General features: G+C 37.1%; 1 protein-coding gene across 2 annotated transcripts in view; it reads right to left on the reverse strand.

The window, feature by feature from the left end:
- Nucleotides 1–27,608, reverse strand: part of MRPS28 (mitochondrial ribosomal protein S28) — a 109,638-nt gene that overhangs the window by 71,329 nt on the left and 10,701 nt on the right. For both annotated transcript variants that reach the window (XM_033203572.1, XM_033203573.1), the window contains exon 2: nt 16,142–16,323. In XM_033203572.1, the coding sequence (XP_033059463.1) occupies nt 16,142–16,323 (182 nt within the window). The remainder of the gene's footprint in view (nt 1–16,141; nt 16,324–27,608) is intronic.

Raw genomic sequence — 27,608 nt, forward strand, 5'->3', positions numbered from 1 at the left:
AAAGTTGAAACAGAATGGGGAGTAAAATAGAAGTTTTGAGGTAAGATTAACTCTAGCAAAAATGCTGAGTCTCAAAATATGTACATTTACAGCAATATATTTTGGAAGCCAAGTAACTTCAAATCATATCTTCCACACTGAAAAGAGGTATAGCATAACAAAGAGTTGATACTACCATTTTTATAAGTAGATATAAAAGAAATGCTTTCAAGGAAAATATATCAAGAAAGGATTGGCTTGCTTAATAAATTAAAAAATGACAGGCAATAGCATAAAATCCACATGAACATTATAATATGCTCAATCAGTTCTAATCAAGGATTTAATTACACCTATGTGATATCTAATTTGCATTTTTCTAAAGGAACACAAAGTATTCTATTTTAGGTCCAAAGTTAAGGTTCCGGCCGGGCGTGGTGGCTCATGCCTGTAATCCCAGCACTGTGAGAGGCCGAAGCAGGTGGATCACTTGAGGTCAGAAATTCAAGACCAGCCTGGCCAACATGGTGAAACTCCATCTCTACTAAAAGTACAAAAATTAGCCGGGCATGGTGGCGGATGCCTGTAATCCCAGCTACTCAGGAAGCCGAGGCAGGAGAATCACTTGAACCCGGGAGGCAGAGGTTGCAGTGAGTCAAGATCGTGCCACTACACTCCAGCCTGGGTGACTGAGTGAGACTCCATCTCAAAAAAAAAAAAAAAAAAGAAACCTAACTGTAATATATTTATGGAAAAATATTTTATTAAAAATTAAAACAAGGTAAGAACAAAGCATCATGTTTTCAAGTACAGGACAATTTTGAACCTAAATAATTCCTAATATATTCAATAAAAGAAAAATGGATACGGAGACATAAAAAACACAAATGTCATTTATAGACACATAAAGTATTCTTTAATTATTATAATGCTCTGATTTTTAAAACAGGGAGCTCCAAAATAAGCCTTTTTGAATAATTCTGTTCATCAGACACCTGGGTAAATGAATTTCTACTGTACACACTGACAGATGTAGGGTTAGAACCTAGACCTCTTGTCCTCCACTCTATGTTCTCCCTGTTACTTGTCTTACTTGACTTTCTTCCACATGCCAAAAACTACTGTCATCTTCTTCCTGCCATTTTTACTCTCTAAAATTGTATAAAGCACTTCCTAGAAGAATATCGAAAAAGAACAGAGAAGTGGAAGGAGAATCAAGAAAATAAAGGTATGTGAGAATTTCTGAGAAGGGAATAGCCAATATTATTGAATAATACAAAGCAGTTAAGCAAAAGCTATTGGGCAGACAACTAGATGTCCCTGATGAATTTAAGAGGGTGCTTTCAACAAGTATAATGGTGAGGGCACAGTCTGGTGGGCTGACCTAATGAATGAACGGTAATTTGGGAATGGGAAAAGTACAATAGCTTTAAGAGGAAACATGCTAAAATGTTTCCAATCTTATCAAACTATTTAGAAAACATGATACAGAAAAAATTTAAGGTAAGGAATAGGAAATCCAGGGAGTATTAGCTTGAATCAATTGAAATGTCAGACACTCAATTATTTTGACGTTAAAAACTGCAACTTTATATAGTTTAAACTAAGGTACAAACTTGATTTCAAGAAAGGAGATAAGGTTATCTTCTAAGGACGTAGAAGCAAAGAACAGATGCCTAAGAGTGAAGCAAGAAAAGTAATAAGAAATCTACGAGAAATGAATGAAAGAATTTTAGAGTCCTGAAGTTGAATAATAAGAATAATATACCTGGCAAAGTTACAATATTTTTCTAAAAGGATCCTGTTATTTTTACATTTGCATTTCACTTTTAGAAATTTAGCTTTTTTTCTGTAATAGGATGCCTGAATATGAACACTGCAACATTTCTTCAAGGCAGGCACTCTCAGTGTGGTACAAACATAAATCCGCAGTGATGCTGTTGCCTTTATATTTTGTTTTGTTTTGTTTTTGCTGATAAAGGCACTCAGAGCCTAATATGAAGTTGCTATTAATAGTTCCAGGCCTACTGTTATTCCACAGCCTAATTTCTCATATTTCCAATCCCATGTCACTAAATGCCTACAGAAAAATCACAACATGACGGGGCACAGTGGCTCACACCTGTAATCCCAGCACTTTGGGAGGCTGAGGCGGGTGGATCACCTGAGCTCAAGAGTTCAAGACTAGCTTGGGCAACATGGTAAAACTCCATCTCTACCAAAAATACACACAAATAAAATTAGCCAGGCATGGTGGCAGACACCTGTAGTCCTGGCTACTCAGGAGGCTGAAGCACAAGAATCACTTAAGCCCAAGAGGTGGATGTTGCAGTGAGCTGAGATTGCACCACTGCATTCCAGCCTGGGTGACAGAGTGAGACCCTGTTTTAAAAATAAATAAATAAAGATAGAATAACCACAACATGTCTAAAACAGAACTCCTGCCCTTTGAACAGTTCTCTGCCCCACTTCCCTACTGCTGTGACCTGTATTTTTCTAGTCACCTGGGCTAGAAACCTTTAGCATGAGTTACCAAGTCCTATCAGTCTTTCTCTGAACAGGCTCTTCTAGTTTTCTGTTCCCATCTCTTTCCACTCTAGTCCAGCCTCTAATCACCTACTGCCTGGATTACAATAGTCTCAGAACTGGTCTTGTAGCGTCCACTCCATCTCACACATCACTACTAATGTCAGCAGATACAAATGCCAATCCCCAAACACCACCATCATAACTTTTCACCCTGAAATTCAGACTTATCTATAAGGATCCTAGCCTATCCAGCAAAGCAAATATTTCACCACTTCCTAAAACTTCCATGTCATGGAATCTTGACCATTGTGGTCACTTTAAATGCATACACAGAAAAAGAAAAAGAATAGAATAGAGGAGGAAAGAGAATGGAAACAAAGACAATGATTAGGAGAAAGTCACTGTAAGCCGGGTGCGGTGGCTCACGCCTGTAATCCCAGCACTCTGGGAGGCTGAGGCAGGCAGATCACGAGGTCAGAAGATTGAGACCATCCTGGCCAACATGGTGAAACCCCATCTCTTCTTAAAAAAATACAAAATTAGCTGGGCATGGTGGCACATGCCTGTAGTCTCAGCTACTTGGGAGGCTGAGGCAGTAGAATCCCTTGAAGCCGGGAGGCGGAGGTTGCAGTGAGCCAAGATCATGCCATTGCACTCCAGCCTGGCAACAGAGCAAGACTCCGTCTCAAAAAAAAAAAAAAAGAAAAGAAAAGAAAAGAAAGAAACTGTGGCAAATTCAGGTACAAGGTACAAGATATCCATGGCTGGAGAAAAGCCCTAATGGTAGAGACAGAGGAAAGGACAGATTTCAGTAATAATTAAGAGGAAAGCTGGTGACTGAGTGGATACAGGAGGAGGGCTGTAATGAAGAGAAATGAGCCTATTCTGACTCTTAGCTTTTTGGACTAGGTGGCTGGATAGACTGTAATTCAATTAACCAAAATAAAAAATAATTTGAAATTTGTCTGAAATTAGCAAGGCTCTCTTGCATGAGATAGAAATAACTAAGAAAACAGAGTGTCAGCAGCTTAAAAAAGAGCTTTTGCCAGATTTGAATTCATAGAAACAAAGAGAAGCAGTGTGGACTTTTAAAGCCAAAGCTGGCACTGGGCCTAGCAAAGAGTAGTCACTTGATAAATGTTTACTGAACTAGCTCAAAGTCGCTAGCAGTTGACTCAATGTATGGATAAGTAAGGAGACAAGAATTTTAGATACCTAGAATCACAGTAGGAAAGAAAAAAATAAAGGTTACCTTGGAAGTACACAGAAAATCTAGGTTTAAGTAGTGTCTAATAATATATTAGTGATGAAAATATTTTTAACATTGAAAACAGAGCAAAGAGAGAAAGATGTTTCCATTTTCTTAAATCTTGCTCATATATTTTATGTTTTTATAGTTACATTTTTGTATTAAAAGTTAAGCTTTGTTCACACACAGAAAATACATAAAATGCATACACAAATTCTGTACACTTCCCTCTAAAAGGCAAAGCCCAATTCCCTTTCTCTTGAATATAGGCTGGGCTTTGTGACTCACTTTTAACCAACAGAATATGGCAGAAGTGATAATGTGTGACTAGGTCACAAAAGTTATCACCATTTCCTCCTTGCTCTCTCTCTCTCTGAGCACTTACTATGGGGGAAGCTACTATGTTGTGAGGGCACTCATGCAGCCCATCAATGGTGAGATTCACGTGCCAAGGAACCAAGGACTCCTGCCAATAGCCAGCACTAACTTGCCAGACACAGGAGTGAGCTACCTTGGAAGCAAATCCTCCAGCCCCAGTCAAATCTTCAGATAATTACAGCCCTGGCCAATATCTTGACTGAACTTCATGTGACACCTTGAGCCAGAATCATCTAGCTAAGGCATTCCTGGATACCTGCCCCACATCAATTATGTGAGATAATACATGTTTATTGCTTTAAGCCACTAAGTTCTGAAGTAATTTGTTACACAGACATAGATAACATTCACACAAAGCTTATTCTCAATTCTGTGCCACTCCTCATGCCATTTTCCCCAGAGGTGTCCTTTCATTATCCATCCCAACACTCCCCCTCTATCCTTCAGTATTCTAACTAAAGTTTCATCTCTTTGGGAGGCACTTTTTTGTCTATGAAACCATCTCAACTTTCACTTCTCTGGCTTCTCCTTTGAAGAAGCCAGATGATTGACCACATCGTTCATTTAGTCATTTATTCATACATTCCTCTGTGTTACTGTGCTATATGTACATATCTTTCCTCTTAAAGATGAAGATGTCATACAGTTTTTAAAACCTGCATTAAGCACACTATGATTAAGGTACTCAATAAATATTTGCTGATAAAATTAACACATCTCACACACACTTATAAACACATACTCTGAAAGTGTAATTTGAGTAAGTAGCATAAAGTAGTGACTAACAATATAGAGAAGCTACTTTACCTCACATCTGCATACTTACTAGCTGCTGTCCCTGGCTAAGTTATTTAAAATATCTCTATAAACCTTAGTTTCTTCAGTGTTTTTAAATGAGAATTCTAACAGTACCTTAGAGTAATAACAAGGTTAAAAAAATAATGCATGCAAACCTCTTAACAAAGTACCTAGCATAGAGTACTCAACAAATGTTAGCTATTATTGTTCTTATAATGAATTACAAATCACAAAATATGTGCTGAAATTCTAAGTCCCTATGAGTCTCTAGATGTTATCAAGTAGCAACCTAAATTAATACAAAATTCTACAAACAAAAAGAGAACTCAGACCTTCTTTTAAAATAGCTTTTAATTCTTAAAAAATCCACTTGGAGGTCAATACAACTACAGCCTGAACCATCTGTAGGAGTGCAGACCTGATTCTTTCTCCTCTCTGTCCTATTAAGATATAACCTTCGAAGCTTTTGTGAGAACACTTAATTGTTTGCATTCCTTAACAGGCAATCACCAAAGTAGTTTCCAGATTCACTTTTGACCTTTACAGTCCTGAGAAGGCATATGAGGCAAACTTCCTAGAGATGTAAATTTAGACAATCTCTGGAATGACAGAGCTACACATATGTGAATGCGCTACATAAAGCAAATCCATTTTGCACATCAATTAAAACAGAATTCAATTGAACAATCAATCCAATAGAACAAATCAATCCAAAAGAATTTTGTTATGGCATGTATCCAAACAAGAAAAAACCCCTCTAATGCTATTCAGTCTGAATTACATGAGTTTCATGAACTCAGAACATCTCTAAGATCATATTTTATAATTTGATCACATTTGAACATATTTTAAGGTTTCCTATTAAAAAGCTAAATAAGATCTGTTAAAGAAAAACTAGATGATTTTAAACCACTAACCTATATAAAAACATGCATACATTTTTAATATGTTCCATGTTGTCTGCAATAAAATGACCCACTTAATTCAAATTCTTATTTTCTCTTTTCCCCACCAATACACCTTGAAAACTTTAGTTTTTGAAACATCCACTCTTTATCTGACCCTACATATCACACAACCTGAAATAGAAACAAAGATGGGGAAATTAGCTTGTTTATTCCACCTTAGTGTCAAACAAAAAGTACAAATAATATTCAGTGCATGTGCTAGTTACCTTAGAGCTGCCAATCATGCTTGTTTTGAAACCCTTCGATTTTCAGAGCTGTCAATCTTGTGTATTATGATCGAGAGTCAGCACAGAGATAATGCTTTAAAAGACAGAATCCTCATTAACACATTAGTAAATTACCTTTACTTATAAAACTGGACTTCAGGATTTTACGGACATGTTTACAGCTCTTGAAAAATCAAAACTAAAATACAACTTAATGAAATGAAAAGATCTGGAGAATATGGCTCTTTGTCCAAAGCAACAGCATAGTTTAACCACAGGGATTTTATATACATATATAAGATACTATATTATAAAAAAAGAAATGTTCCTGACTAACACTAATCACAAATATTATGACCTTGAACGGAAGTAGGAGAATAAAACTGATCTAAATCTGGGCATTTTAATTTTTGTTTTTAAAGCAGGCAATCATATCAATATAACACATTCCCCTTCTCCACCTCCCCAATACAACCCAACTCACTATCTACCTAGTCATTCATGTCCAAAATGAAACATTATTCAAAACTTTTCTCTCTCACACACAAACCACAACTATTCAGTCACCAAGACCTGTCTCTTCTACTTCCTAAATTGCTAAACGTGTCTCCTTTCCCCACCCTAAGATTTAATTCACATTCTCATCTTTTTTTTCAGCGGCTTCCTTACTAACCTCCCTCTCACATCTTTCTACCGAAATCTGTTCCACACCTCTGCCAGAATGATCTCACTGAAACACAAAGTTGACCCACGTTGCTTGTTACAATATTTTAATGATTCTTTGCTACCTTCAGAATAAAATCCCAATTTTTTAGGACAATATGTAAATTCCTTGAAAATCTGGCTCCTGGTCATCTCCCCACTCTCCCATCACTCCTCCTAAACTTAAGCCAACTAAACCACTTGAATTCCCAGAAGAGGCAGGCTCTCTCTCATTTAAAACTTGGGCAAATGCTGCTCCCTCACCCAGAAACACTCGCATTTTCTGCACGTAGTATCTCCTACCCATCCTTTGCAACCCAGTTCTATTGTTAGTTCCTCTAGGAAGCCTTCTCTGACACAAGCAGATTGAACCATGGATTCCTTCTCCATTCCTGTAGAAGACAGTAAACAGAACTTACATGATATTATATTTATCGGTTTACTTCACTATCCCCCTGACCGGATCAACTCCCTGGAAGCAGGGATTGTCATTAGTCTGTATGTCACTAGCCTTAAATACACAGGTAGCACATAATAGATGCTCATTAAAGGTTTGGTGACTCAGTGAAAAATCTTACCATGTCCAGTTCATTTAAAAATAAAATTTAGGCTGGGCGCGGTGGCTCAAGCCTGTAATCCCAGCACTTTGGGAGGCCGAGACGGGCGGATCACGAGGTCAGGAGATCGAGACCATCCTGGCTAACATGGTGAAACCCCGTCTCTACTAAAAATACAAAAAACTAGCCGGGCGAGGTGGCGGGCGCCTGTAGTCCCAGCTACTCGGGAGGCTGAGGCAGGAGAATGGCATAAACCCGGGAGGCGGAGCTTGCAGTGAGCTGAGATCCGGCCACTGCACTCCAGCCTGGGCGACAGAGCAAGACTCCGTCTCAAAAAAAAATAAAAATAAAAATAAATAAATAAAAATAAAATGTATAAAATAAGTAGCTTATTTCTTGAGACTGATAAAATGTTTTACCAGTGCATTCTAAGGCATCCAAACTAATCAATGCTATAAAGCAATTATTTGGGCTTAACAGGAGTTTTAAGAAATTTACTCATTTATTTGCAAATTCACTATAAGAATTGGTACCATCTCAAGCAGGATTTCAGATTGAATAATTTCACCTTATTTTTGCTACTGCCCCTACTAGAGGTGTTAAAGTCTCAACCATGATAAATGCTCATGTCCAAAACACTCGGCACCTTGATTGGTTCAACAAACACTGTTCTGATATGTGACAATCCTTATCAAGGGCATCAGTGAACAGACAGTGAACACAGGCAAAACTCCAACCCAGTTACACTTCACTTATCAGGAAGTTAGTTATCTGGTGACATCAAATAGCTACACAGCCCAGTGAGACCTATACAGAAAGAGTTTAGGAGCTGTCAGAATACATGTTGAAGCCCATACACTAAAGTACCCATACTTTACTTACAGAAGAGGCCGCTAGGTCCTTACTCAAACCCTAGTTGTTCTTATTTTAAGCACAACAAATTTGATGACTGATCTCCCAAGTATAGGCATACTGGAAGAGGAAAATTAGAAGGTCTGAGAAAGCTATAAAAAGCAGACAAGGGCATAACAGCAGTAAAGGAGAGATAACACAAAACTGCAGATCTGGGGGGTTATATGGTTATGGAGCATAATTCTGCATATTTTTATTATGATACAACACAAAAATTAATGTTTATAATTGTGACCCTGGGTCATCAAAAGCAAAAACAAAAAAAGGCTCAACTGCTTTAGGTCTAACAAGGTTCAAAGAAAGTATATAATACATTTTATTAAAAGAACCAATAAACAATTAAAAATTAAGTATATTACGTATAAATAGCCAATTTTCTATTATTTACACAATAAACTTTTTTGAAATATATCATTCCCAAATAACATGAGGCATATTGATATTAATCAGGTCCTGTGACTAGAGGTCTTACCATAATTATGATACAGATCCATCACAAAACAAAGCCTAGACCTGCTAGTTATTAGCTTATTGGGGGTTACAGTATTCAGACTCACCATACTATTTCTTAGTCTGTTCAATCTGAATAACGAAACATCATAAATGAGGGTATCTTATAAACAGCAGAAACTTCTTTCTCACAGTTCTAAAGGCTGGAAGTCCAGGATCAAGGAACAAGCAGATTTAGTGTCATGAAGACCTGGACCTGGTTCACAGATTAACTAGCCAGTTTACTAATCCCATTCATGAGGGCAGAATCCTCCTGACCTAAGTACCTCCCAATAGTCCAGCCTCCTAACTACATCACACTGGTGATTATGTTTCAACAAATGAATTCTGCAGGGACACAAACATTCATACCATAGCAACGACGGACACCATAACCAAAGATATAATAGACTACCTATCATTTTTTAACAGACCTCCACAGAGCTTCACTGCCACACTGCCTTCAGGGTCCCTGACATGAAATTGCTTCATATGTAAAACTGTTTTAGGAAGTCTTTATGATGCTTGAGTTACTATATATTGTATGATTTACAGTGCAGCACAGCAGGGTGAAGGGCAAATTTGGATATACACAGCCCTAGGTTTGAATCCCTGCTTTGTTAATTACTAGTTGCTTGACTGCAGCACATTATTTATGCTCAGAGACTCATTTTCTTCATTTGGGAAATGGGGATAATATATACTTTCTATATGTTTGTTGTGAAGAAGAAATGAGACAATATACATAAAATGCCAGTGTAGGTTTTTAAAAAGCTGTTACGATTATCAGAAGGAAATCAGATGGAATATAGAAAGGAAACAATCAAGTCTGTGAAACTGTGAGCTGCATGAATAGGACAGAAGAAAAAAATGTCTAAAAACAAGGGTATACAAATTCCCATGATGGGAAAAGTGCTCTGTATTTTTAAATCACCATACAAGCCCTCTGACTCATAGAAAGTTTCATGGAAAATTAGGTTAATGACTCATAGAAAAAGTATACATGTACACAGCAAAAATATTAACTTAAAGCAGATTAATGCAAATATTCTAATATGGGGCCAAGGTGTTCTCTCTTAGTATGGGGTCCATTCACTGAAGCTCTGCTCTTCCTTACATAACAATACCCACACGGCAAGGTCTGTGACCGACAGGGCCAGTCATGTGAAAGTAGAACAAGAACAGAAAGACAATTGGAAAGCAATACCTTTCACGTTTTTATAATTTTTGTTTCAATCTACAGTTTTCTTGCACAATCTAATTCAATAGCAATTTCTTAAAAACAAAAAACTCCTTTCTGATTCAAGCAGCAGGGACAGGGGAAAAAAAAACAAAAAACTAAAGTTTTCCTTTGTGGAGTCTTTCTAAAACATTAAAGTTAGCATTCATAAGACCAAAAACCCTTTCTGTATTAAAATTTTATTAATTTGTACAATATTCAACTAAATTTCTTAATATAAACACGTTTTGAGTACAACTAGGCTGGGCATGGTGGCTCACGCCTGCAATCCCAGCACTTTGGGAGGCCAAGGCGGGCGGATCACTTGAGGCCAGGAGTTCAAGACCAGCCTGGCCAACACGGCAAAACCCTGTCTCCACTAAAAATACAAAAATTAGCCGAGCGTGGTGGCATACGCCTGTAATTCCAGCTACTCAGGAGGCTGAGGCACAAGAATTGCTTGAACCTGGGAGGCAGAAGTTGCAGTGAGCCAAGATCATGCCACTGCACTCCAGGCTGGGTGATGGAGCAAGACTCTGTCTCAAAAAAAAAAAAGAAAAGAAAAGAAGCACAACTAAGCTTTTGCTAAACATGTACCTCAACTGGAAGAAACAAAAGTGCCTAGGTATAGTACAGGACTACTAATTTCTAATGTTCCATGTGGTGTTGGTATCTGTCAGTGGGCTTTACAAAAGAAAACGATGACGTCAATTGATTTGACAAATCAGTTAATTAAATGATAACTTCCAAAGAAGTTAATGCCATTCTGAGTCATTCTGATTTATCATCTGTGATTTCTGACTTCTGATTTAAAAGAAAAATATAATAACTTTTGAGGTTTTTTTTTTTTTTTTTTTTTTTTGAGACGGAGTCTCGCTCTGTCGCCCGGGCTGGAGTGCAGTGGCCGGATCTCAGCTCACTGCAAGCTCCGCCTCCCGGGTTCACGCCATTCTCCTGCCTCAGCCTCCCGGGTAGCTGGGACTACAGGCGCCGCCACCTCGCCCGGCTAGTTTTTTTTTGTAGTTTTTAGTAGAGACGGGGTTTCACCGTGTTAGCCAGGATGGTCTCGATCTCCTGACCTCGTGATCCGCCCGTCTCGGCCTCCCAAAGTGCTGGGATTACAGGCTTGAGCCACCGCGCCCGGCCAATCTTTAAATATACTTATGTCTATTCTGCAACTTACTCTAAGTAGATTAAATTACTATTGTTCATGCTTAAGTACTATAGCTTAGATTCTGAATGTTACTATTTAGGTCATGTCTTTCTAAAATTAGTTTCTTCCTTTCCAAGTGTTTTTCAAACTTTTCTTATTTACAGTAGAAATACTCACCACACACATTAAACAAAATTGTCCCAGAGCTGTAATACATAAAACAGATAAATGTAGGGCCACTCTGAAAGTAGGACCCAACTGCCCCTTTATCCCCAATAAGCAATATTAAGCTTTTCTGCAAAACTCTAGGGCTTTTTGGTACAAAGACTAAAAACTGTTCCTTTAAACTATAATCAAAAATGAACATTAAAGCAAAAGTTATAGAACTTAAGAGGCTATTATTTAGCTAATTAGAATATTCATTAATCAAAATATTTTCTGATCCCTATTAGTTGTTATAAGTCTGAAATGCCAAACTTACTTATTAAAAGAAACAATAAAAAATTAAAACATTTGGCTACACTGGATATTTCAATTAGTTATTTTTCACTGTATTTAAGTAATCTTTAAACTGTCCTAAAGTAGCATTACTCAACTACACAAAAGTCTGAATGAAGAAAATAGTTCTCTAAAAGGATCAAAAAAAAGGAAGGCTGGGCTGGGTGCACTGGCTCACACCTGTAATCCCAGAACTTTGGGAGGCCGAGGCAGGTGGATCACAAGGTCAAGAGATCGAAACCATCCTGGCCAACGTGGTGAAACCCCGTCTCTACTAAAAATACAAAAATTAGCTGGGCATGGTGGTGCACGCCTGTAGTCCCAGCTACTCAGGAGGCTGAGGTGGGAGAATCACTTGAACCCAGGAGGCAGAGTTTGCAGTGAGCCAAGATTGAGCCACTGCATTCCAGCCTGGTGACAGAGCAAGACTCCATCTCAAAAAAAAAGGAAGGCCGATGAATGATGAACAGATTATGTAAGTATTTCTCTTATTTATAACGATTTAAAATGTACCAAAGCAGGAAGCTCTATCATTACGGAGATTCAGCCTCCTAGACTCTGTTCAGTCAGAGGCCTGACAGCATGACTGTAGAGAACATGTGTCCAGCCCAATAAGCTGTTCTACCTAGTCATATATCTAAACACAGGTCCAAAAAGGGGAAGACCAGAAACAACTGAGTTGGATCTCCTTACTTCCTTGTTCAGTGATAAAGACAACAGGCAAACATTTGAATAAAGTAGGTTCCTACCCACAAATTTTGTTTTAGATATAAGTAGGAGTAATAAGTAACCAAAACAGTAATTATGCTGACCTGACAATTCTCAACAATATTTTCAAAGCATAAGTGACAGATCCCTATAAGAAACCTAGAGAAGGGTTTTAGAAAGAACCTAGGCATTTCTACATGAAGATCTACCTATTAGATCTTCAAATGAAGATCTACCTATTAGATCTTCAAATGAAGATCTACCTATTAGATCTTCAAATGAAGATCTACCTATTAGATCTTCAAATGAAGATCTATTTATTAGATCTTCAAATGAAGATCTAATAAATATTCTGTGAAGAGTATAAACCTTCATTTCATGACAGATTAAAAAATGGAGAACATGAAATTTGATACGTTAAAAAGTTTCTCTTAAAAAACAATGTATGTAGATAAAGAGCTGGAGTTGTGATCTACATAGCCATAAAGGTATGTACATAGGATATGTAGGTAGAGAAAATAAGTAATCAAACTATTGATGTTAAACCTTGGCTGAAGATTGGGCACAGTTAGAAATAACATTACCAGTCTGTAGGACCAAAGAGGAAGCTGAAGAGAGCTTCAGAGACAGCTGAAGACTTGACTCTTATCTTTTTTTTTAAAGACACTTTGGTAGCATTTCAGACTTACAGCACTAGAACTAGAAGTCAAGCACTAGAACTAGAAGGCCTTTTTCGACTACTGTTATCTTCCACTCACCAGGCACTCTGTCACCGTATTATCCATTTTTACTTATGTAATTACCAATATTTTAAATTCATTCACGTACTTGTTTACTATCTATGCCTCCTTCCTCCATTTGCATATGCACTTCAAGAGAGCAGAGAACTAGTCTGTCTGGTTTACCAGTCTTTACAACAGTACCTGGCAAATTGAAGAGGTCTAGTAAGTATTTGTTGAATGAATGAGTGAATGGATGAATGAATGAACAAATCAACTCCCGTAGCACTTTGGCTCTTCCCTCTTGGTGATCCTCATTCATGAATGTATTTATTTTGTGACTCCTTTGAAGTTTAAATGGGTACTTCTGGTAAGAGTAACTGGATACTAAGCAGATGGTTTCATGGAAGCAAGAATAGAGAAATTACTACAGATAACTACAGAACAAAGAGATGTAGGCATATAACTCTCCTAAATACATTAAAAAAGATTCTAATATACTCACTGCTCCAAAGATTAGAGAATTTACTTGCAAAATTACTGAGCCACTCCCCTCCCCTCAAAAAGTTTTTATGACTGCTTCATTGGGGGGAGAACAGAGATGGAGGTTTCAAGAAAATAATTTATATAATAGAATGTGTACATATGTGGTATATACTTAGTTTTAAATTAAAAATTAAGATTTAATAAATGTTGTAATAGATGCTAGTATTTAACCATTTAAAGCTATACTACACATAAAACAAATTCAAATCAGACTATACTACTCATTAGAAAACTAATAGCAAATCTGATACTTAAAAATCTGTGACTTAAAAGCCAAGCATGGTAGTACATGCCTGTAAGTCCCTGCTACTCAGGAGGCTGAGGTGGGAGGATTGCTTGAGCCCAGGAGTTCAAGTCCAGCTTGGGCAACTTAATTCTAAATCTCTACAGCATTCTGAATATATTATGTTCAAGAATATGACATAATCACAAAAGTGATGTTTTAAATTTTTAATTCAATGAGAAAAAAGAACAGTGCAGACAAAAGAATATCCACAAAGAAATAAATATCCATGAAAGACATATGATTAACAGAATTCCATCCTCACATGTAAAAAAAGTATATGACTGGTATTTGTAATTTATAATAAACTTGACTAAGCAGTTGAATATCTGCTGAGAAACAGTTTAGCAGAGTTGTCATAAAATGGATCTTTTTAGAAAGTCAAGAAATACCTGATTCTCTGGTTGCAAATTAGGTCAGCTTATAAGAATAAGACAGGCACTGCAACTGGACAGCATCCATGGTAGCTGATCAATTGTAAGGAGGGGACTAAGGATTTCTTTGTGCAAAATAAAACAGCACTTTATTTTATAATTACTATATATTTTCTACTAATGAAAAAATGATCTGCTACAGCTTCTGCTGATAGTACCTAAGAGCTGAGGATACCTCTCTTAAAGGGTAACTCTTTATCACATACCTTCTTATGTGCCTCCTTCATAAACCCTCCTCAAAAGGAATTCTTGAGGGATGTCATCATTAGGTCACCAAGATTTTAGTAATAACAATGCAATGAAAATAACAATAACAACAGTAGCATTTGTTTACCATATGGCAATCACTCTTCTAAATTTTTAGACACAATAATTGAATTCCTTCTGTAGCCGTTTACATAACAGATACTGATTACAGTATTAAAATCTGGATTGACAGACACACCCTACTTAGAAATTTCTTTGGGTCTCCCTACTTTTGAACTAAGCTTGTATGATATTTGATATACCAATTCAAGTCATGCTTGAGCCATTCCTCTCATGCCAGGGAGCACAGTCTTTCAGCTGACACCTGGTTTATACCACTCATCTTGTTAAAACACTGTTCAGCCTCTGGTTATCTAAGCTAGAGGTGTGCTGCAGCCAGCTAATATCAGTTTGTGAGAAGCCCTGTGCACACATCTTCCCAACTCTGCATTCACTGACATCATGTTGGTGACTTGACATTGGCCATGTTGGGAGTATTTTACATTATAGAAACTGGGGCTTTTTTTAAAATCAGCTAGTTGTTAAATATTTACTCATATATCACTAATCTGAGGAAATGTGTATTCTGTTAAGTTTGTCAGGCCCTATTCAGATTCAGGTAGAACAAGCTTATGTCTCTAAATTGGGTAAGACCAATTATCAACGCCATCTTTAGATAGCCAGCTCTCAGGAGAAAGGCAAATAATTCTCATAATTGCTCTCCTAGGTCTAGAGTAGACTCTTCGCCTTTCATTTCCACAATATGACCAATTTTTATATGCCAAAAACTTCTTAAACACTGTAATTCATCCTATCTAAAATACCATTGATTACTAGATTCACTATTGTTTTATATATGATTAAGAAAAATAAAACACTGCCAGTTAATTTAATATACTGTCAACCATAATATGCATCCTGATATCAAAAATAGTGAAAACTAAAAAATGCACATCAGAAATTGATGCAGAAAAAAATCACTTCTATCTTGTTTACTATTGGTTTCCCATCTCAGAATCTTAGTTCAACCTCTCCTTGACTCTCGATATTCCACTCCTAGATCTCCCACCTTAGTGCCTTCTCCAGTGCCTATTTTTATTTATAAATATCTTTACCTACATAAACTACAACAGAATGAACTCTATTTATTAGGAAAAATAATCCTAAAAATAGATGCAAAATAATAAGAAAAGAAAGAAAAAAAAGAAAGGAGAAGTGGAAAGAGACCATGGAACAGAGAAGGGACAAAAAAAGGGTTCCAGGCAAAATGACCTAAGCAACATGCATTATTACAAAGTTGGTTTTAAGTTTATGGTGTGGAATGGCTTATTATCAGGATGAACATTCAAGTCTTCCCAGCAACTGCTTTCACTGCTTTGAGAAGACATGAGTCTGGCCTACCACGATCAACAAGTATTTTTAAAGCACTTCAGACTTTTCTTCCACATTATCAAGACAAATAAATATGTTTTCTGTCTTTTCAAAATTTACCTTTCATTCAACAATACTTTTGAGCTGTCTTGACTTTTATGAATACTCTTAAGGTACTTGGAAATGATTCTACTTACTCTCCATCCACTTCTGGTCTTCTACATACACAATGAAACTTTCCACCAAAATCTATGTAAAGATCATTCTCCACAATATGAAAGATCCGTCCAATGACCAGTTTATCCTTTGCAGGTCCCATCTGTGTAAGAGGAGAACGTCTCAGCATAGATGCGAAGGATTCCACATTTTTTGGAGAGCCCTAAATATGAAAAGAGATATTTATATACATATAACTCAACATGAAGGTATAATAAAGTCTTAAAGAAATATTATTAAAGTTAATTGTTGTAGCAATAATTTTAAATGTTTGTGGAATTTTGCTTTAAAATGCCGGTTATACTCTTCAACTTCCTCTTCCATCCTTTCTTTCCTGAAGAGGAGCTAAAGAAAGTAGGCATCGAGGTCGAGTGCAGTGGCTCATGCCTGTTATCCCAGCACTTTGGGAGGCTGAGGCAGGTGGATCACCTGAGGTCTGGAGTTCGAGACCAGCCTGACCAACATGGAGAAACCCTGTCTCTACCAAAAATACAAAATTAGCCAGGCATTGTGGTGCATGCCTGTAATCCCAGCTACTCAGGAAGCTGAGGCAGGAGAATCACTTGAACCCGGGAGGCAGTGGTTACAGTGAGCCAGGATTGCACCAATGCACTCCAGCCTGGGCAACAAGAGTGAAACTCTGTCTCAAAAAAAAAAAAGGAAAGAAAAAAGAAAGAAATTAGACATCTACACTTGGCAGAGGATGACAGAGATGTGATAGTCCAGGGTGAGGTCTCAAAAGCCCAGGCAGGATAAGGAGAGTAGAAGAGTGTCTGTATATCAAGTCTCTGAGAATGGGGGAGGTGGGGTGGTTAGTGGTCAGAGTATGAGCACGTGAGGAGGGCATCCAAGAAGCAACTGGCTTTATTCCTAGCACTGACCATCTGTAAAAAAATGCCTTCTAAGTCAAGTTTAGTGAAACTGACTATTCTTTTAATACAAATTTAAATATACATTATAATAAAAACAATTAAGAGCCTTTCATCACGATGATCAGTCTGAACATGATTTCCTGATACACAATTCTTTTTAAAAAACTTGAATTTGTTAATACTTTTCTTTTTCCTAAAGTAAATTCCAAAAGAAAAATAGCTTGTTTTGTGCTATTCACTTTCTAGGAATCTTTTTACATATGAAATTCACTTGAGGTATGAGTATTCTTTTTTTCTTACAAAAATTTTTTCCAAATCCGTGAACACAGATTTGTGCCTTCTACACATTTTTGTGTATAGAGTGGTGTGTGCAATTTGGTACAAACTAAAGGAAGAGCTAAGTTTCTATCTGTGAGAGCAAATCACGGAAGAATATTAACAATTTGATCTGACGACTTACATGCTGTATTTAGAATGAGTTTTACATTTGTTATTCAGGGGAGAACTACTTACTAAAAGTTCAATAGTAAAGTGCATATATTTTTAAAGCTACACAACTATATTTGTGACTTAAGTTTAATGTATGTACTACTTGAAAGATTACAAACTCAAATGCCAGGCCAGGTGAGGACTTGATAATCAGGATATATGCCCAAGTTTAAAAGGTACAGACACTACTCAGCTCCAGCTGCAATTCAAGTCCCCATGTTTTAATTTTTAATGTTTTAATTTTCCAAGAAAAGCCAGAAATCCACATATTAATGTAAATTGTCCAATTTTTAAATACATATTATATGCAGGGGGAAAAAGTTGTCCATTTTACAAATCTGGCAAAACACATCCAGGTGTTGAATTTGGCCCACGACCCACAAGTTTATGATCTCTGCTTCAGGAAAAAGAAAGTCAAGACATTTGGCTTATGCCAAGTCCCTTAGGTGCTAGAGGGAGGGTATGATGATGAATTTGTTTGGTGAACTGAAACACACTGGGAAAAAATCCTTAGCACAAAAGGGTCAATCTAAACTAAAGACAAGTCAATAGGCCTAGAGACCAACTAGAGCTGAAAGGGTAACCAGGAATGTATGCCATGAGCAATCACACTAGTTTTATAAATCCACAAATTACAACATTAAAGGTCCTTAAACAAGCACTTTGAAAAAATAGTTCTTTCTTGCAGAGCCAAAGATAAAACAAATCCTACAGAGGTAACACAGACACAGCTGACTTGCCCTTTAGAGGTAGCATAAAAGAGTAATTCTAAGTAAGCCATTCTTGACAAGAGCAGCTACATAATTCTTTGCTGGGAGCCACTATTCCATCCATAGCAGCTGCCACCAAAGCAGCGGAGAATAGCAGTGCTCAAGAGAAGAGCAGTTATCAACTTCGGGGTCTCTGCTTGTAACCAGGGCAGGTCCTGCCCACTTTCCCTATGATCTGCTTTCCCATTACTCCACTTTTATGGCTGGTATCTACCAGAGTTCCTCTCTTCTTCTTGTACTTTTTTCCTTTTGGCTGACTCAATTGAAGCCATAGTTCAATTAAAACTAGATGACAGGGGCTTGGCATAGTGGCTCACACCTGTAATCCCAGCACTATGGGAGGCCAAGGTGAGTGGATCACTTGAGGTCAGGAGTTCAAGACCAGCATGGCCAATGTGGTGAAACCCCATCTCTACTAAAATACAAAAATTAGTCGGGCATGGTAGCATGTGCCTGTAATCCCAGCTACTCAGGAACCTGAGGCAAGAGAATCGCTTGAACCCAGGAGGTGGAGGTTGCAATGAGCCAAGATGGCACCACTGCACTCTAGCCTGGGGAACAGAGTGAGACTCTGTCTCAAAAAAAAAAAAAAAAAAAAAAACAACTAGATGACACGAAGATGCAGTAGTAGTAGATCCAGTAGTTAAACTTTTACTGGAGATAATTCAGCCATCACTAGGACCTGTTCCTAAAACAACACAATGTCCTTTATAAATTGTAAAGAGACGTTTGAGCTAAGATTAGTATAATAGTAAGCAGTATTTTCCCCTTGGTTTTAGAAAATTATTGAGTACTCTCAACTGTTTAAAAAGATTCTCTTGAGATTTTTAGTAAGTCTATAGTTAAATATTTATTACATTATAAACTTTAGCTATTTTTTAAAGGTAACTTTAAAATCAAGTGGAAGTAGAACATTTCTCTTCCATTATTTTTTGCCTTTACTTTATTATATTTTGCAAGGAAGTCAGTGTGTTTTCAGTGAGTGAAAAATAATTTTCACTCACAAGCATAAGAACCCTGGAGTAACACCTGAATTTGCTTTTAAATTGTAGCTTATTATTTCATTTGATTTTTGATATTGCATCATTGATTTTGGGAAGCTACATCAAACAATCAGATAAACCCTTGCTTCAAAAATCATAGTCTAGAACCATCTCTAAATCCTAGGGCTTATACCAAAATGTACTCATTTACTTGTCAAATGACTTCTAAAAACAGTAAATGTAGCAACTCCCACAATCCATGTTGACTACAGGGAGTCTTGTTTTAAAGTCTCTAAACTAACATTGATAGCTCCTCTCATGCTGACATAGACTGCAGAGACTGGAAGCATACTGTCACCGCTGGATATGTATCATGGAGCTCAGTGCCTAACCCTGGAAAATGTTACAATAAAGCCCACTAACTGAGCTGTCATAGGTACTAACTTAGAGTTGACTATTTCCTTTAAGAGTTGGTCACAGAGATCAGATCTCCTGCTATTCTGCTGTACTATTTTCTCCTTGGAAGCCTGAAAGGTGAACAGGACCATCAAGGTAGAAAGGAGGAAGGTAAAGGAATTACAGACATATGGAACAGTATCACTTTCATTTATTCAATCATTCATTCATTTATTCATCAAACGTGTTGTGTTTTTAATATACATTAAGCATATATATAACTATCATGCATATGAGGACCATTTAATATACAGCTTGGAATCAGGGGAAACTAGTGCTAAAAGAAATATGAGACATCAACTAATCCAACTACCTCATGTTATACATGAGTACCATACATGCTATTCAAAGCTACATGGGATGCTGAACAGTGGTTCTTAAATAAAACTTGCTGGTGAAGACGAAAATAGATAAAAACATCATAGCAAACTTAAAAGAAGACAGTATAGAAGAATAACAAACACTTACGAAACCTGACTTCTATGACCAACTCAGACAATAAACAGCTAAAAAAATCTTGAATAAGTCATTTAACTTCTCTAGATCTGTTTTCTCATTTATAAATTAAAGGATTGGATAACTGTAAACTTTCTTCCAACTCTATAAAGTAGTAGAAATTCTTAAATATTCTAAAATATAAAAAATATTTTATAAAGTAACACACATTAGAAATGGGAGACATCATCCTACCCAGTCACCTCCTTTAATGTAAACAATAACAACAGCTGGGCACAGTGGCTCACCCTGTAATCCCAGCACTTTGGGAGGCTGAGGTAGCTGGATCACCTGAGGTCCGGAATTTGAGACCAGCCTGACCAACACGGGGAAACCCCATCTCTACTAAAAATATAAAATTAGCCTGGCAAGGTGGCGCTATGCCTATAATCCTAGCTACTCGGAGGCCAAGGCAGGAGAATCGCTTGAAACCGGGAGATGGAGGTTGCAGTGAGCTGAGATTGCGCCATTGCACTCCAGCCTGGGCAACAAAAGCAAGACTCCGTCTCAAAAAAAAAAAAAAGAAAAAGAAAAAAAACAATAACAACAAAGGTAATGAAATGGTATATATACTTTAACTACTTCATACTGGTTAGCAAGAAAAAAATTTCAACATGCATCTCCAAAAATGACTCACTTCTATTAACTGTGCTATGATAACTTTTGTTTCTTTAACACTAACCAATAAATGTTATGCTCACAACAAAGTCATTTTATTGAAATAAATGTATTGGTGACTCAAAGTGATATGGTACTTACATTTATCTCTCTCCCTCCTGAAATCCCATTAAATGATGGTAAAATAATAAATTTAAAAATTGTAAAAATTATAAACCCTCAATATTGAAGAGAACAGATGGAGAACAAAAGTATACAAACATACTTTCTAGTGGATAGGAAGCATGTGGAAGAGTGGTAATTAATGAAGCAGAGTGAAATGCAAGAAGAAGCTGTGAAAAAAAAAAAGCTATTCTATCCTGAAGAATTCCATAAAGGTATGGAGCTCAGTCATGCCAGGCTGCAGTGAGAAGACAAGCTGAAAATAAAAAGAAAAACTAAAAACAACAGAGGCAGGGCAGTCAATCTTCTGTCAAGCACAAAATTCCTCAAGTGCATAATATCTGGTAATAGGTATGTATTATCCTGGCAATAATAAAATAAATCAAATAAATAATTAAAAAATCAAATAAATTCTATAGAGGAGAGCCAAGTTTGGGATGGTTTGTTATGCAGCAGTAACTTACACTGTTTCTATAACCTATAGAAGTAGCAAAGAAAAGAATCCAAATGACAGCTGTGCAGCAAGCATATGAATAATTTGTGATGACTGAAATACGAGGGCTCCCAAAGGAAGTCTGTGAAGTCTGGCCACATGGCTCGAGCCTTGGCTCTACCACTTATCAGCTCTGGGGAAAGGCCTATGCATTCAGAATCTCTGTGCTGCTGTTTACTCATCTTATAAAATGGGGTTTGTAATTATATCTATTTTACAAGATTGTTGTAAGGAATAAATATGTAGCCATATGTAAAGCACTCAAACACTGCCTGAAGGTAAACAGCCCCCTGTCGAAAACTTTAGCTTTTTTTAAAATTAATTTCTTATAGACTCAGTCACCACCATCAAGTTTTATTGACTAATCTAGTATTTCTCAACCAGGATGATTTTGCCCCCCGCATCCCCACCCCAGGAGATATTTGGCAATGTCTGGAGATGTGTTTGATTGTCATGACTGAAATATCAACAGCTCTTCTTAGATCCATCGGAGAGGTGGGGGTCACAGGGAAAGCTGCTATTCCCAAACATGGAGAGACAAGTGAATGCAGAGAACTACTGAAAAGAAGAAGCCTCCAAGAACAAACCTCTGTGGGAACCAGTGCCAAGGTAGGGAAACCCGAGTTGTAACTGGTGAATTGGTGGAGGCTCAGTGTGGAAAAGTCTGAAAGTTAAAAACTCCAGAGAGACCCAGTTACTGGGGCCTCCCACACTTTTGTGAGTTTTATCTGCAGGAGCTCAACCTGGTTCTCACAGTGAATACAGGAGAAAAATCCCCTTGTACTTCAGACAGCAGTGGAGAACCGAACTATTTTGAAAAACATCAGAGCACTCTCTCCTATTCAACAATTTATTCATCAAACGTATTCTTTAATATACATTAAGCATATATGTAACTATCATGCATATGAGGTGTGTCGTCAAGAGAAACTCTTCAACCAGATCCTAAACTGCTGGGGTTTTGTCAGAGCCTAAGTGTCCTGGGGGAAGGGAAATAACCAACTCTAGCTGGCTGTAGTCATCTTGTCCCACCAAAAGAGAGGGAAACACTGAGGAGCAAATGTGAAGTTCACAGTCCGGAGGCAGAGGCTCACAAGAAGACTGAGACCCACTCAGAAGACTGTAGAACACTCCCTCCCCACATACCCTATCACCACATTACTAAAGGCCAACAGACAGCCATTCCTTTTACCCAATACATCATGTCCTGATATCAAGAAGAAATGACAAGATATACAAAAAGGCAAAAAACATAGTTTGAAGAGACAGAGCAAGCATCAGAACCAGACTCAGATACAGCAGGGATACTGAAATTATCAGTCCAGGCATCTCATACAACTATGATTAAGACACTAAGGGCTCTAATGGATAAAACAGACAGGATGTAAGAACAGACAGGCAATGTACGCAGAAAGATAGAAATTTTAAATAAGAATCAAAAAGAAATGCTAGAGATTGAAAGCCCTGTAACAAAAATGAAGAATGCCTTTGATGCGCTTACAGGTAGGTGACACAGCTGAGGAAAAAAAAATCTGTGACCCTGAAGATACCTCAATAAAAACTGCCAAAACTGAAAAGCAAAGAGAAAACAGATTGAGGGAAAAGTACAACAGAGTATTCAAGAACTTTGGGACAACTACAAAAGGTGTAAACTAATGGGAATTCCAGAAGCAGAGGAAAGACAAATAAAGCAGAAATATTTGAAACAATAATGACTAAGACTTTCCTCCAAATTAATAATGGACACCAAACCACAGACCCAGGAAACTCAGAGGACATCAACCAGAATAAACACCAAAAACACTACATCTAGGCACATAGTATCATTTTCAAACTACAGAAAAATCAAAGACGAAGAAAAAATTCTAAAAGAAGCCTGGGGGGAAAACAGCTTACTTACAGAGGAGAAAAGATAAAAATTATATCCAGCTTCTCCTCATAAATCATGCAAGCAAGAAAACAGTGCAGTGAGATATCTAAAGTGTTAAGAGGAAACAAAAAGGATACCAAGCTAGAATTCTGTACCCTGAGAAGTTATCCTTCAAAAATGAAGGAGAATCAAAGACTTTCTCAGACCAATAAAAATTGAGGGAATTTGTTGCGAGTAGACCTGCCTTGTGAGAAATGTTTAAAGAAATTCTTTAGAAAGAAGAAAATTATAAAAGTCAAAAACTCAGACCTACATTACATAAAGAAAGGCAGAACACAGAGACGGAATATGTGAAGGTAAAATTAAAACTTTAAGTTTTTAATTATTAATTGATCTAAGAAGTAACAGTTTGTTCATGTTAAACAATTTCCTAATAATAAAGGGGTTAATTATCTGAAGAAGTTGTAACAATCCTTAATGTGTACATGCCTAAGAATAGTCAAAAACCATGAGGCAAAAACTGACAAAACTGCAAGGAAAAATAGATGAATCATTACAGTTGGAGACTTGAATGCCCATCTATCAGAAAAGGACAGATCCAGCAGGGAGAAAATCAGTCAGGATACAGCTGAACTCAACAACATCGTAAATCAACTGGATATGACGGACATCTGTAGACAATTTCATCCAGCAACAGCAGAATATATATTCTTCTCATGCCACATGAAACAGTCACCAAAACAGACCACATTCTGGACCATAAAACACACCTCAACAAATTTAAAGGAATAGAAATCATGCAATGTCTGCTTTCAGACCACAGTGGAATTTAATTAGAAATCAGGAATAGAAAGATAGCTCGAAAATCCCAAAATTCTTAGAGGGTAAACAAATACACTTCTAAATAACACGAGTCAAAGAAATCTCAAGAGAAATTGTAAAATACTTTGAACTAAATGAAAATGAAAACACAACTTATCTAAAATAAAAATTAGCATAGAAAGCAATGAAACTGAAAGCAGGAAATCAACAGAATCAATGAAAGCCAAAGCTGGTTCTTTGAGGTAAGCTTTTAGCCAGGCTAAGAAAAACAAAAAGAGAGGACACAAATTACTAATAATGGAAATGAAAGACAGGACATCACTACATATCCCATGGACATTAAAGAAATACTACAAACAACTCTATACCCACAGATTTGATAACCTAGATTAAATGGATTAATTCCTTGAAAGACAAAGTCTGCCAAAAATCAAGTAAGGAGAGACAGATAATCTGAATAGGCCTATGTCTATTAAAGACATTAAATCAGTAGTTAATATACCTCCAAAACAGAAAGTCCTAGGTCCACATGGGTTCACTGGTGAATTCTACCAAACATTTAAAGAAGAAATCAAACCAATTCTCTACAATATCTTTCAGAAGATAGGAGTGGAACTTATTCTATGAGGACAGCAATGTCTTAATATCAAAACCACACAAAGACATTACAAGAAAAGAAAACTACAGATCAATATTTCTCATGCATGTAGATGAAAAAATCCTCAACAGAATATTAGCAAATCATATCCAACAACATATAAAAATTATATACCACAACTGACTGAGATTTATGCCAGGTTCAACATACAAAAATCAAAATGTAGACAAAGGATTAATAACCAGGATATATATGGAGCTCAAACAACTCTATAGGAAAAAAATTCTAATAATCCAACTTTAAAATAGGCAAATAATCTCATGCCTATAATCCCATCACTTTGGGAGGCCGAGGTGGGCGGATCATGAGGTCAGGAGATCAAGACCATCCTGGCTAACATGGTGAAATCCCATCTCTACTAAAAATACAAAAACAAAATTAGCCAGGAATGGTGGCGGGCGCCTATAGTCCCAGCTACTGGGGAGGCTGAGGCGGGAGAATGGTGTGAACTCGGGAGGCGGAGCTTGCAGTGAGCCGAGATGGCGCTACTGCACTCCAGCCTGGGAGACAGAGCAAGACTCTGTCTCAAAAAAAAAAAAAAGGGCAAATAATCTGAATGGACATTTCTCAAAAGAAGACATACAAATGGCAAACAGGCATATGAAAAAGTGCTCAACATCACTGATCATCAGAGAAATGCAAATCAAACCTACAATGAGATATCATCTCACCCCAGTTAAAAATGGCTTTTATCCAAAAGACCAGCAGTAATAAATGCTGATGAGGATGTGGAGAAAAGGGAACCATCATATACTGTTAGTGGGAATGTAAATTAGTACAACCACTCTGAAGAACAGTTTGGAGGTTCCACAAAAAAACAAAAAAACAAAACTAAAAATAGAGCCACCATGTGATCCAGCAATCCCACTGCTGGTTTTATACCCCAAAGAAAGGAAATCAGTATACTGAAGAGACACTTCCCATGTTTGCTGTAGCACTGTTGACAACAGACAAAATTTGAAAACAACCTAAGTGCCCAACAACAGATGAATGGATAAAGAAAATGTGGTACATATACACAATGCAGTACTACTATTCAGTCCCAAACAAGAAAAAAAAGTCACTTATAACAACATGGATAGAACCAGAAGTCATTATGTTATGTGAAATAAGCCAGGCACAGACAGACAAACTTCACATGTTCTTATTTGTGTAAGTTAAAAATTAAAACAATTGAACTCATGGAGACAGAGAGTAGAAGGACGGTTACCCAGAGGCTGGGAAGAGTATTGGGGATTTGTATCTATTAACTATCCCCACTCCCTTATATGTGCTATAGTATACTTACAGTATATACGGGGGTGGGGATGGTTAATGGGTACAAAAAGTAGTTAGAAAGAATGAATAAGACCTAGTGTTTGAGAGCACAACAGGGTGATAAGCAATAATTATTTAATTGTATATTTAAAAATAACTAAAAGAGTGTAATTTGATTGTAACACAAGGAATAAATGCTTGAGGGAATGGAGACTCTATTTACTATGATGTGATTATTACATGTTATATGCCTGTATCAAAGTATCTCGTGTGCCCCCTAAGTATGTACACCTACTATGTACCCACAAAAATTAAAAATAGGAAAAAAAATGTAATCCATCACATCAATTGGCTAAAGAAGAAAAATCACGTGGTCATATTTCATTTTGTCAAATGGAAAAGCATTTGACAAAATCCAATACCCATTCATAATAGTAACTCTCAGAAAACTAGAGGAAAGCTTCAACTTCATAAAGAATATCTACAAAAAACCTACATATGTAATGGTAAGAAACTTGAAACTTTTCCTACTAAGCACAGGAAGAAGGCAAGGATGTCCCCTCTCATCACTGCTTTTCAACATTGTATTGGAAGTCCTAGGTAATGCACTAAGAAAAGAAGAAAAAATAAAAGTATACAAATTGGGAAGGAAGAAATAAAACTATGCTTTATTATGGATAGCATGATGATCCATGTAGAAAATCAAAAAGAATCAACAAGAAAAATACCTCCTAGAATAAGTAATTACAGCAAGGTTACACAATATAAGGTTAATATACAAAAAACTATGTGGCCAAAGTATTGGTAGTCATTAATGTGTAAACCAAGAGTATGAAACAGGTCTAAATCAATTTGGAAAGTTTATTTTGCCAAGGTTAAGGACACGCCCATGACACAGCCTCAGGAGGTCCTGAGACACATGCCCAAGGAAGTCAAGGCATAGCTTGGTTTTATACATTTTAGGGAGACATGAGACATCAATCAATACATGTAAGATGTACATTGGTTACACTAGTTCAGTCCAGAGAGGCAGGAGAACTAGAAGCAGGTTGCGAGGGTGGCTTCCAGGTCATAGGTAGATTTAAAGATTTTCTGATTGGCAATTGGTTGAAAGAGTTATTATCAATAGAAAGGAATGTCTGGGTGACCATAAGCCATTGTGGAGACCACGGTTTTATCATGCAGATGAAGCCTCCAGGTAGCAGGCTTCAGAAAAAACAGATTGTAAATTTTCTTTCTAGACTTAAACAGTCATTTCTATCACTAATTCTGAAAAGAGGGAGGTATAATGAGGCATGTCTGGCTCCCCCTTCCCATCATGGCCTGAACTAGTCTTTCAGGTTAAATTTGGAATGCCCTTGGCTGACACGAGGGTCCATTCAAATGGCTGAGGGGCTTTAGAATTTTGTTTTTGGTTTACAAATGTAAATGCTGGTCAATGAAGATGGTAAGTGTGAAGAAAAGAGAAAAGCTGTGAGCCAGATGCTGTTGAAAAATTGAAAG

Source organism: Trachypithecus francoisi, unplaced genomic scaffold (assembly GCF_009764315.1).
Source record: "Trachypithecus francoisi isolate TF-2019V2 unplaced genomic scaffold, Tfra_2.0 Lachesis_group7, whole genome shotgun sequence".
Taxonomy (NCBI): Eukaryota; Metazoa; Chordata; class Mammalia; order Primates; family Cercopithecidae; genus Trachypithecus; species Trachypithecus francoisi.